The sequence below is a fragment of the Apodemus sylvaticus genome, chromosome 5 (genome assembly GCF_947179515.1).
Source record: "Apodemus sylvaticus chromosome 5, mApoSyl1.1, whole genome shotgun sequence".
NCBI classification, from domain to species: domain Eukaryota; kingdom Metazoa; phylum Chordata; class Mammalia; order Rodentia; family Muridae; genus Apodemus; species Apodemus sylvaticus.
In genome coordinates this window covers 136,870,508-136,883,699 of record NC_067476.1, presented here as the reverse complement: position 1 = coordinate 136,883,699, position 13,192 = coordinate 136,870,508, and the positions used below count along the sequence as shown (strand labels likewise).

At 44.7% G+C, this 13,192-nt stretch overlaps 1 protein-coding gene across 1 annotated transcript; it reads left to right on the top strand.

Moving 5' to 3' along the window:
* The first annotated feature begins 722 nt into the window (after positions 1-722).
* LOC127684633 (sperm motility kinase X-like) lies at positions 723-2,540 on the top strand. Its single transcript, XM_052181520.1, has one exon. It carries the CDS (start codon positions 723-725, stop codon positions 2,538-2,540), a length of 1,818 nt encoding a protein of 605 aa, XP_052037480.1.
* The last annotated feature ends 10,652 nt before the right edge of the window (positions 2,541-13,192 follow it).

Here is a 13,192-nt window from a genome sequence, read left to right as displayed (position 1 = left end):
AACATTTCTAAAATATTCCCTATGGATTGTTTGGATATTTGGACTTCATCTCTCTAATATTATTGATGTATACCTTTATATTGCTATGAGTTTTTATGGTGAAGATTCCATCAGTTATGCTTATCCCTAGAATAATAAAGCCTTTATTCCTGGAGTGATTTGAATGTGCTCAGCTCTGGCACTGTCACTATTAACAGGTGTTGCCTTGTTGGGTGAAGTGTCACTGTCTGAGTGGATTTTGATGTCCTACTCCTAACATCCTAGACAAGACAGTTTTCTCCTAGCAGCCTCAGATGAAGAGGTAGGACTCTCATCTCCGCCTGCTCCATGCCTGCCTGGGTGCTGCTGTGCTCTTACCCTGGTGATGATGGACTGATCTCCTGAATCTGTAGGAAAGCTCCAAATAAACTCCAAGCTTTGCCCTGGTCATGAAGGCTGTTCACAGCTAAGAATTCCAAACTAAGACAGTTACATTGGTCTTTGAATTATTTTAGTCTACATTTCATCAATTCACACCCTGAACTTGAGTCTAATTCTTTTGGGTTTGGCTTGTTCTTATATTTCTATGATCTTGACATGCATTGTTAGATTATTTAGACCACCTTTGTGTTTGTGTTAGCACAGGAATTTAGGGCTATAAATGTTTCTCTTAGACACACTTTTACTTCCCTTTTATCTTAAATCACTAGGTGTGTGGACACAGTCCATTCCTATCATCAGAGATGAAGAGATGGCGAGTATGCCAAGACCTAAGGCCCAACCCCTTTGAGGAAAACGCATTAACAGATCATTACAGAATACTAACAACCCTTGGCCAAGGAGCGTTTGGGGATGTAAAATTGGCCAGCCATCTCCTTACCCAGACAAAGGTAGCTGTAAAAGTTCTCCCCAAGAGCAGAAAAAAACCCATCAAGTCCGAAATCGAGATAATGAAATCCCTCGATCATCCACATATTATTAAACTTTTACAAATAATCGACACCACCAAAAACATTTTCATCGTTCTGGAGCACGCTGTGGGAGGAGAGCTTCTGGCCAAAATTGAGGAGTTTGGCTACCTAGCAGAGGAGGAGTGTCACAGGCTATTTAAACAGATGGTATGTGCCCTCAAGTATTGTCACCAGAAAGGAATTGTCCACAGGGATTTAAAGCCAGAAAACATTTTATTGGACCGCCACGGAAACGTAAAACTTACTGATTTTGGATTGGGCACCAAAATAATCATGGGCCAGAAGCTAGCAACCTTCTGTGGGACCCTCCCTTACTGTGCCCCAGAACTGTTTGAAAGTAGAGGATACGATGGCAGGGCAATTGATATCTGGAGCTTGGGGGTGGTGCTCTACTACATGGCCACAGGGTGCCTCCCTTTCCAGGGATATACCTATGAAGCAATAAAGCAGAAGATCTTGGCAGGAAAGTACTCTATGAGCTTCAGGCTGTCAGCAGAACTTTGGGATGTGATAGCCAAATTGTTAACTGTCAACCCTGGAGGAAGGCCAACAGTCCACGACATTGTCAGATTTAAGTGGCTAAAGCATGACAATGAAGCTTCTCCTGGTTCTTTGGGAGAGAATACTGACAGCCACCCTGACCCCACTATTATGGTCATTATGGCTGTCATGGGATATAATCCAGCAGAGATAAGGGAAAGTCTGAGGGAGAAAAAGTTTGACCAGGTGATGGCCACTTATTTAATGCTCCGAGAACAGTCATCGTGCGAAAAACCTAATCCTAAACAGTGTGATCAAACACTGAAAAACACATGGCCAACCATGAAAAACCAAACAGCCATGAGGAGGGGATCTAGCATGCCTACCCTTTCCACCTTCAATTTGCCCAATGAATCAGAAAGTCTAGAGAAGGGGGAAAGTACTACAGTGAACCACATTATGCCTCCCACCCCGAACTGCTTCAACAAGAAGACAACTCCAGTTCACAGAATCTGCCCCCAGCTTGTCCAGAAGTCTTACTTCATGAGGAGAGCCTGGGGGGAGACAGAGAGCAGTGACACCTCAGAAGAAAGCTCTCCCATAGAGTCTTTTAAAAATCCATCAATGAAAATACACCCCCACCAGTCATCTATGAATATGTTCAAAACTCTCTCTACCTATTCAAAGAGTAAGTGTGTTTCAGGTCATCATGCCTCTGTGGAGGAAGGTCCGTGTAAGGGCACCAACATACCCAGAGGAAAGATCAACCCAACTCTTCCACCAACCTGTCCTCAGAAGCACCCCATGCCACAGCGCCACATTGTGACTGCACGTAGGTCTATGGACAACATTAACTCACCTCCATTCTCTATCAAGGCCAAGGCTGAGTGTCCTGCTCTGCGAGACAGAGAGTCCAGACCATGTTTCCGAAATGCACCCCAGAGACACCTCCGTGGCAGGTGTCAGATGGCTCCCCAGCCCCCCTTTCAAAGACAGGTCTGGAAGACCCTGAAGAATGGCTTTCTAAAAGTCCTAGGAACTTTATGTTGCTGCCTGCCAATCCAAAGTAGAGTGCACCTAGGTAACGACAGAGTCCTGGCTGTGAGTTAAAAGGGACGTGGAGGCAGACCTGGTAACAGGTAAGTGGATAGTCTATACTGCACTTCTTCCCCTAGGTTTTTTTGTTTGTTTGTTTAAAATAATCTCAATTTCTTTAAAGAAAAATTTATTTACTCTATGTGCATGGTGAAGTTAACTGGCCAGAGTCAGTTCTGTCCTGGGAATGGATTAAGGTCCCCATCCTTGGCAGCAAGTGCTTAAACTCACTGAACTGTTTCCTGTACTAAATGATATGCTTCAAAATAAACAGTTTATAAGAGTATACATTTTTAGGGGTTGGTGATAACATATAATCATACCAGAAATCTACTCCCCTGGTATCCTTTGTGAGTAATTTAATCACATCTAGAGAGAGAGGTCTGTGTCTGGAGCCTGGCCAGGGTCTTCGAGAAGGGAAGGTGAAGGGATCAACGGAGCACTCTGGAGGAATCAGCATGAGGGCCCATGCCAGCAGAGGACCAGCATAGTCAAGCCTAAGTCCTGAAGGTTTCTCCTAAGAGTGCCCTTCTTGTGTCTGCCTAAGGAGCATTTAGAGGTACTGTGCTCCCCGAGAGATGATATAAGAGAGTGAAGAGCAGCGTGCTGAGGATGCAGACTGGTGCAGGAGAAAGCCAGGTGGAAATTTTCCATGGCTGTGTGCAATGTGTATATCACAGTCTGAAGCTAAGGGCAAGCTCTTCTTCTGTCTGCAGATCAATAGAGTGTGTCAGGGTGCTGTGACACCCTTCTCAGGTCCTTTGAGATCTGAGGACTGAGCAAGGATTCTGGGAGGAAGGTCTGAGCTCATGATGGTCCTGACTCTGCCCTCTAGGTCAGTTCATGATGGTTGGTGGTTCTACAATTTGGCCAGCCAAGCAAGGGACTCCATGGAACTTAGAAATCTTGTAAATAAGGTACCATGGCATGCAGGTCATCATCAGGAAAACAGGCCTCAGAGGAACTTCGATGCGTGTAGATATCATCAGCTGCCTGTCTCCAGATGTAGCTGTGAGCCATTAGAAGAGACAGTGGGCACTGGAAGCCGAAGAGGACCCCAGAGTGCCTGGCCTCCCTGTGTTTGTGTCCACGATGACTACTGATGACGAGTTTTAAGCCAGAAAGAGAACAATGAGAATGCAGAGTGCCTGTCTTGTGTGTACATGCAAAGGTAGAGTGTACAGGAACAGGTGAGTCCATTGCTTATAGTGCAGCTCATCAATTCATCATGGCTTACTAGACAGCTTGCTTCTAACCCAGCAATATCCAGAAACCATTACAACTCACCCCATTTGGACTGAAAGGGACACCCCCCCCACACACATATACACACAGACACACACACAGACACACACATTCATACCCACACACCTCCACCCCCACACCCCCCACACACATACCTCAACACCCACACACTTCCACACCCACACACCTATACACATACACACACACACACACACACACACACACACACACACACACACACACACTCTCTTTTGGCACATTTGATGCTATTGAAATTTGCTTGAAAAGGAGAGAATCTGCATTCTAAACAAAGTAATATCATATTTTTTGTGACTCTAGGTGTCCCTCCAGATCTGTTTTCTTTTGTCTATGCCCCCATCTGAAACATTAACCAGTTCGTCTACTCCTTCCTAGGAGCCATGTGAAGTCAGATCATGCCACAGTGCACAGTACCCCAGGTCAGTGTAGAGCATGCATGGGGAAGTGTTTTGAGTGGGGCCAAAGTGAAATTTGCAATGTTTAATAGTTGAAGCCCAAGTTGGACCTGTTTCCAAGCATGATCATTGATAAGAACCTGTTGGCAGGGAAACAACTAAGACCCCCTGGTTTGAGAGTGGGAGCTTTCTTTTGGGTGGTTCATTATCTCCTGCCACCTTCCATCACCTAATAAAACCTAGGGAATTAAGTAGTCAGATTCACACTCCTCCTTACCCCACACTCTTGTATACAATCTCTTTTTTATTTTTCAGTAATACCCCACAAAATCCAATCTGTTTCTTTCTGATACCCAGTATGGATGTTGCTGGTACTGTAGCTTTGCATCCCTGGACAACAAGTCTAGTGCCTTTAAGACCTGTATGACCTTATGCTGGAGCTATTAAAGGACCCCTGGGAACACACTCAACAAGGGACAAAGCCTGAGAACAGCTTCATCTGCATGGTGCATAGTGCAGGAGATGCCCATCAAGCTCTGACACACTGGTCTGAAGACAGCCTCACAGGTTATCCTTCCTATCTCATGCCATGGGGAAGGCATGAGTTGCTAACACCTGATAATCTTATCAAAACCCCTGTTTTCAGGTCTCATTGATGGAAGAGTCTCCTGCTAATTGGCAGGTAAGTGGCACCAGAGACAGAGGTAGCATCGTCAGCCAGATGGACTGGGAGCAAGAAGAGAAGTGTTCTGATCTCAGGAATATCCAGCACCTTACCTGAACCCTTTGTTGTGAAAGATGATTATCTGAGGCAACTTGGGGAACTTCCTCATGGGGCACAGTTCCTCTCCAGCAGGAGTCAAGTGATCAGGTAAGGTGTAGCTCAAATCCCTTCCATGCACCAACTCCACTGCTGTGTCTATGGAGCAAGGAGAGTCAGATGGTGTTAATGCCTTCTCAGTCACCTAGACATGGACACCACTTTCCCAGTAAATAGTCTCAAGAAACAGTGTCAGCTGCAAGACCCAGACACCAGACATATACAACACTGACAGACTTTGTACAGTGGAGAGAGGGAACCATTTTAATGGGCCTCTTCTAAAGCACTGGCATCAACCAATACCTAGGGAAATGAACCATGAAGATGGCCCAATAAATGTCCTAGATAGGGAATGATGAAAGATTTCTGATTTAAGGCAGTGTATGTCTGAGTGAATATCAGCCATCAAGGATGTCCACAGAGCTGGGTTTATGATTTCCTTAGACACAAGTGTCACCAGGAGTGTCACATGCTGGAACCTGAACAAATATTGTATGTTATAAATAACTCTGAATACAAAGACTATTTTGTATTTACTGTAAACTTCTGTGTTTGAACCACGTGTTGTGGTATCCTATTTTATGTCTATATACGTGTCCTGATACTGGAAGTAGTTAGCATGTCTGCCTTCTAAATGCACTGTTTTCCCAGTGATGAGAGCACTACTTATCTGCATGGTGCACTGTGGTCTTCATCTTGTGCATTACATCTCTGTCCTCTTCTTCCCACAAACTGCCAAGAATGCATCTTGGAAACATCTCTCCATCCTGCTCTTGTTTATCAAGTGTTGAGATTTGTGTTTTAGGCTTGAATTAGGCAGTATTGACCTCTGTTTTGTAGATTATTCTTAGCATAATGTCCTTCAAGTCTATTCAAGTTGACCACAGTTTTCTTTATTTTCTAAGAGGCAACAAGGTCTTGCTTTATAGACTAAGCTGGCTTATAACACTTGACCCTGCTGCCCAGAGTCCTTGGTAATTTGGTGACAGGTTGCACCTCCTGATTTTGAAAGCCCAAATATATTCTTCCTCAATAGACATGTGGATGTAGGTAACCACCTTTTAAAAGTACTGGCTTTTGATTCATTTTGAAATAATCCTAATTCCCTCTGCAGTTGTCCTATCTCAGTGTCTTCAAAAGCTCCTTTTAACTGGGTGTAGAGATGTTCACCAGGTCCCTGACTTCTGTTCACAAAACCCTGTGATTACATAGCCTGAAATGTGGTTCACCCACAACTCATATTTCTGCCCTGCCATTCATATACTGTTGAGGGGGCAGAACTTTCTTCAAGGCATAAGGGATGCTTTGTGCTTTCATGTGAAATAGTGATGGTGAGGCTTCCTTGATGACATGATCCCTGGCCTCCTGCAACCAAATCACTGTTGGAAGAAACTCTAAACAAGTTCATGTCTCTTCCATTGGATTGCAAGACCCATGCTCCGTCTAGCAGGTTCGTCTTGGTGTTCTGAGTGATCCTGTACTATACTGTATCAGTTCTCTGCACCCTGCTTGACTCCATAGCTTGGCTGATGGGAACAGTTGTCTGATTCAAGGGACAGTATCGAAGTCTAGTTGACATTCTGACATTTTTCCTTTGTAATGTAACCAATGTTGGGATGCCTAGATCACAGGAATGACACACTTTCACATGTTGAGGAGTCTCTACCCTGTGTCTTATGATGGTTGTATAGATGCTTGCTCTGCCAGCAATGTGCAAGTGTTTCCATTTCATATTTAGGAAAAGTATTTGTCCTTTGACAATGTCTACACTTGTTTTATATAGTGACACATATGACAACTCAATTAACAATGGCAGGCCATATATCCTGAACAAATGCACTTCAATTCACAAATGCTCACCTATGTCTCTCCCTTGGTTTGTTTCCCATACTTTTCCAAAAGCAGTTTCACAGTATCAGGTCTTCTTTAAGCTTTTCAGTCTATTTGGAGTTGATTTTATGCAGGCAGAGATAAAGATCTAGATCTAGTCTTTTACATTCAGTTCCCAATTTTATTTATAACCACCATTTGAGGTTTACATACAAAAAATCCATTCCAGGCTAAGGACTGAGATCATATATACATACATAAATACATAAATACATAAACACATAAATACATACATAAATAGAAAATGCAACAGATGAATAACTAGGAGTCAAATAAAATTTGTTATTCCTTTCTCAATCATCTCTTAACTATGTGAATATGAATAACTATGAAGATAGTGAAACAGGAGACTGTTTAGCTTCTTGGTTCCTAAACTGTATGGCGGGTAAATAGGATCTCTATTTAAGGAATAATTTGAGTCCCTTGTACATCACTTGTCTACTATTTGAGACCTGGGGAAATTGGAAGTCTGTGTATAACCAGAAATAGTTGTCTATCACCTTCTGACATTAGAAATCTTAAAAAATGTCATTTAATTGATGCAGTTGAATCTTTCTGTAATTGTGATAACTTGGTTCACCCTCACCACTGAGCTAGGCAATGGCTGAGGAGAATATGAGACATGGCATAGCACCCCATCCACATTTTAAAAATCTGCAGTGTGTGGAGTTCTAACGTTGGTTAAAAGCCTTTTCTGCTGAAAGAGGGAGCTGGAAGTTCAAGTCCTGGCACACACACCGGGTGGCTCACAACTGGTGTAAGTTTACCTCCATATCCAACACCTCTTTCTTCCATGGGTACCTCTACTCACATGCTTTTGGAAAGTTCTATCTTCCTTCAGCTTTATAGAAAGAAAACCTTTGGCTGTCTATAGTGTTCCACTAAGGAAGCTGAGGGTAAGAGTGGAAGCCATGAGCCTCAGAAGACAAAAGCCCATAGTTCAGAGAAACTTGCAGGAGCATCTCTGAGGGTAATGCCAGTGTGTGTCCAAAGTCCCGTGAAGACACTGGTGCTGGAAGTCCCGAAACAGAACTGCCAAAGTTTATTCAGCTCGTGTTGCTGCTTCCCAGTCCAAAAGAAACCACTCAGCCAGGGTAATAGCTAAATAATTGTAACCAAGTAGATTTCTTTATTGTATGCTCTAGAGATAATCTCTTGAGTACCATCTGCAGGACCACCTGTCAATTAATAAAACTATTCACTTATCAGCAAAGGGCAGGAATTAGAAGGAGGGAGTTCCAGTAGAGAGATTGGAACTACAGGAGAAAGCCAGGGGAGGGGATTTACTCTGGACAAAGTCTGAGGAAGATGTACACATGAAATCAAGGGGAGATAACTTGCCACGTGGTACACATAGTATAGTCTAATTGGATTAAATATGTTACAAACTGGTCAGGGAACAAGCCTAAGTTATGGCCTAGGCATTTTAAATTAATAATTAGCCTCCCAGTAATAATTCAGAAACTGGTGTGTAGGTGAGAAAGCCCATGGTTACAGTGTACTTTTAAGACCGTCCCCTTCCCTTGACAAATTATTAGCATTCATGCTCAGGGGATTGGTGACACTGTAGCTCTTCTCTTAGGGAAAAAAATCACCTCCTGTCTTTCCTCCTAAGTGGGTCCTTCAAAGCTGGGCTACATATTGACAGCAGGGGAAAGTGTCCCGAGGCTGGGCAAGGTGCTAGAAAAGGTGCGTGCATAGAGCAATGGAGTGCTCTGCAAGGACCCCTGTGTGCCCCAGCACAGGCACGGCACAGACCACCACAAGTGCTGCAGATTTCAACTAAGAGGCTGTTGAAGAGCTCTTGGAGGCACTGTGGTCCCTGGAGGATGATTCTAGAGAGTGGAGAGCAGCTGGCTGAAGAGACAGACAGGAGCAGGAGAGCACGGAGCCAGGTAGGAATTCCAGGTAGCCTTGCCATTTGGACACTCCTTTTAAATCACAGGTTGAAAGTAGAGGAAAAATGTTTTTCCCTGAGGACTGAGTGCAAATTCTGGCAAGGAGTTCTGCTCATGTTCATTCTGCCAGTTCCCTGTGGGGATATCAATGCTGGGCACCAGTCCCAGAATAACTGTGGCCCAGTGTATTCTTCTGCACAGGATCCTGAAGCCCCTGGACCAAAATCTATGGAGTGCTGGCAATTACCAAGGAAACTGAGAAGAAACACCAGACTTGAGAGAACCTTCATGCACAGTGAGAATGTCAATCCAGCTTCCTGGATCCCGGTTTACCTGTGAGCTGAACAGACAGTGGTCATGGAGGCAGAGCAAGGAACCCAGAGGACCTGATGTGTTGCATGTGTCCAATGGATGTTTGAAAAGGTAAGAGCAGCAACAGAACTAAGAAACCATGAGTGTCCATTGGAGTCCAGAAGTGAATATAGAGTAAACAGATATAGCTGAGGCCCGCAGCTCAGCTGCAGGCCTCCATAGCATCCTGCCTATTTCACAGTCACCATGAGAGAGACCCTAAGAGCTTTGCAAATCTCTGTGCAAGTTTCATTCACACTTGAGTCATTTGATGGGTACTTTTTATATCTTCTTCAAAATACAAACACACACACACACACACACACACACACACACACACACACACCCTGTACTTACACAAGAGACAGACAGATTGAGGGGGGAGGGAGGCAGGGAAAGATACAGAGACGGAGACAGAGACAGAGAGAGACAGAGGGACAGACAGAGGGAGGGAGCGAGATAGAGAGACCCTTCCTATTGTATTTCATGAATAGCTGATGTTAATGAAGTTTTCCTTAAAGTGGAAATAATCCACCTTCCAAACAAGGTAATTTCATATTTTTAGTGACTCTCATTTCTGGAAATATGTCTTCCAATCTAATTTCTCTTGCATTTACTCCCTTCTGAATCATTAACTACCTGCTCAACTGCTTCCTAGGAGCAATGGGATGCCAGTATGACCCTTCTTTCTTACTTTGCCTGGGGGTACCTAACCATGTGCCATGTGCAAGGTGAGCCTTACCTATTGACTGGCTTTTGAGGAGATCCATTGCAAGGTATGAAGTCCTCACCACTTGATTCCAGAGAAGGTGCTGGTAACAACTATTGTGGGGTGGTAGGGTGAAGAGAAATATTGATGGGAAAATGGACGAGGTCCTCTGATCTGACTCTGTGGGCTTTCCTATGAGAGGCCTAGAGTGATTTGTCACATTCCCTCCAAGCAGAAACACACAGAGACCCTCAATTGTGGTTAAGGAGGAACTGGATTACCCCATCACCTGAGACCACTCTTGTGCAAACTATTCGGTGAACATTAACCAGTTTTACCAGAAAGCTGGCTCCTGGCATGCTCATGTCCTTTCTTCTTCTGCCCTCCTGGTGCCCTCCTGGTGCTGCAGTCAATGCTGTGGCTGCAGCTATGGCTGCTTCATTATCTCCACTGCAACCAGGGAAGGCTACACTTTTGAGTTCAGTCATTGAATATTCCCAAGCCTGATGCTGTGGAAACTTGAGAAAAACACTAGGAACATCACCCAAGAAAGAATAAAGCCTGTGCCCAGAATCACCTGCTGGGACCTAGGAAAGGGCCACATCTTGAGCACAGACACTCTGGGTGGAAGAGAGGCACCCAGGTGATGCCTCCTGGCTCAGTCATTGGGAAGGGTGTTCAACTCCAGAGTCACAACTGTCCACTTGTAATTCTTACCCAAACCCCTTACTTTCAGATATCTTTCATGGAAGAGGCTCCTTCTGACAGAAAAGCAGGGCCAAAACCAGAATCACAAGTGCATGGACTGGGAGGAAGAAGAGAAGAAAAATGTGTTCTGATCCTGGGAGCACACAGCACCATTTCCTTACCCCTTGCAGTGGGAAAACACAGTGTGAGACAGCTTAAAGAACTTCCTCACAAGGTCAATTCCTCTCCATCTTGCCAGAAGAAGGGGAAGGTGCCTCTAAACTCCCTTCTACTCACCAACACCATTGCTGTGTGCGTGGCACAAGGAGAGACAGCTGGTGTAAGTGCCCCCTTAGACTCCTAGGAATGGACACTATTTGTCAGTAGAAAGTCTCATAAGAACCTGCCATCTGCAAGAGCCAAGCCATACAGAACACTGACAGTCTCTTTGGGGGCGATTGTGTTGGCATCATGTATAACAGTGACATCAACCAGGGCCTGAAGAAATGATCCATTTCAAGGGACCCAGAGTGGTTGCTGATTTTAAGCATTGTGTGTCTGGGTGGACATCAGCCACCCAGGATGTGGACAGAGAGCTGGGTACCATGCTGTGCCTGCAGAAATGTTGCCAAGCATGTCACACTCAGAAACCTGGAATAAACCTTCATTTCTCCAGTACAAAGATGATTCTTTTGTCTTTTTTTTTTTTTTGAGAAGTAGGAGCCAGACCTAGTACTCCCATCTCTTTTTGTTAAAGTTAAAGGACATTTTATTTATTTTTATTAGGGTTATCCTCTTTCCTGTGTTCCCCTCAGAAAACCCCCTATCCCATCCCACATCCCCCTACTCACCAATCACCCAGGCCAACTTCCCTGTCCTGGAATTCCCCTATACTGGGTCACCGAGCCTTCACAGGACCAAAGGCCTCTGCACCCACTGTTGTCTGACATGGCCTATTCTTCATATGCAGCTGGAGCCATGGATCCCTCTATGTGTACTCTTTGGTTGGTGGTTTAGTCACTGGGAGCTCCGGTGGTACTGGTTGGTTCTTTTTTGTTCCTCCTATGCGACTGCAAACCCCTTCAGCTCATTTGGTCCTTTCTCTAGCTCCCCCATTGGAAACCCCTGTGCTCAGTCCAATGGTTGGATGAAAGCATCCACCTCTATATTTGTCAGGTACTGTCAGAGCCTCTCATGAGACAGCTCTATCAGGATCCTGCCAGCAAGCCTTTCTTAGCATCTGGGCATGATACTACTGGAGGATCTACCGGAGGATACTACTGGGTGGTACCTCAGCAAAACCAGCTGCAGGTGGGAAGGAATTCTCATACTAACTCACAGGCCTGATTCAGGGGAAAAGAGGTTAAAAGAAGCCATTAATCCTTGACCACGAAAACCCACCCATCACTGAGCTTCTCACAGAAACCTACCAATCCCTGAGCAGGAGAACCCACAAACCCTAAATTCCTCAATCCCACCAATCCTCACTCTGGAAATCATTGCCCTGACAAGCTCCACCCCCTCATAAATTCTATATAAGCACTGCTCCTTTGTCCCATTCCCTGCTGTCTACTCCAAGGAGCAGAGGTTAGCTGTCCAAGGATTTCTCCCTCCACATCCTGGAACCTCCCCTAAATCTCTTTCATGATATTTGCTGCCTGGTGTGACTGTTGTTTAAGAAGCCAAGAAGAGAAGTGATGAGGAGAAGAAGAAAAGCAGGATCAGGGCTGAGCTTTTAAGCTACTCAGATTAGCTCTGGATTCTTCCCCTGACAGCTGCAATTCCTCTGCTGAGGAGGCTTTCTCTCAGAGCTATGTCATCCCTGGTCTCCCTTGTCTCAGAATACTCTTTCTCTGGGACACTTTTCTCTCTTATAGTATTTGGTTCCTGGGCCTCCATGTCTCAGGATATCCTCCAATGAGGAACATTTCCCCTCATAACTGTACAGTTGCTGGGCCTCTAGTCCCTAGATGCCCTTCCATCTGAGCTGAAAGACTCACAAACAGTTGACCAGAAGCTGGGTAATTTACAATAATCCACCATATTCCTTGCCTTCAGTACATCTCTGACTTTTTCCTGATGCACACTGGCTCATTTCCATCCTTAGGACAACAGCATTGGAGCATCTTGTCTTAGATTCCTCCATCCAATATTTTCCTCCTTTTGTAGCTTCCTATGCTCAGCACATTACTTTCCCATTTTACCCATCCTGATATGTCAGGCTCTCTTTGCTCTTTCTCTGAAGGAGGTTGTGGTTGTGAAGCACAGGGTCATCAGTAACTTTCCAGATCTTTCTGGACACTGGATCACCGGTGTGATGACAGATTTGCACCTCTTGTAATTTTAGGCCTAACTTTACAATATCTTAGACATGTGGGTTTGGTAATCAGGCACTTCATGGATTCCAACCCCTCTCTTAATCACATGTGTTGACTCCTCCCAAATGTTCACTAGAACCCGAGTTCTGTACTTTCTTGGTTTATTCTTTCATACCTGTTACCTTTGGTACCTTAAAGAGTTAATGGCTTGAAGATGTTCCCAGGAGTCCAGACTTTGATGGGAAGGCACTTTCTTCCTGTTTCTCCCTATGGCACCCAGAAGAAGGGGCCCTGATTTACATGTCCTCCAGAGTA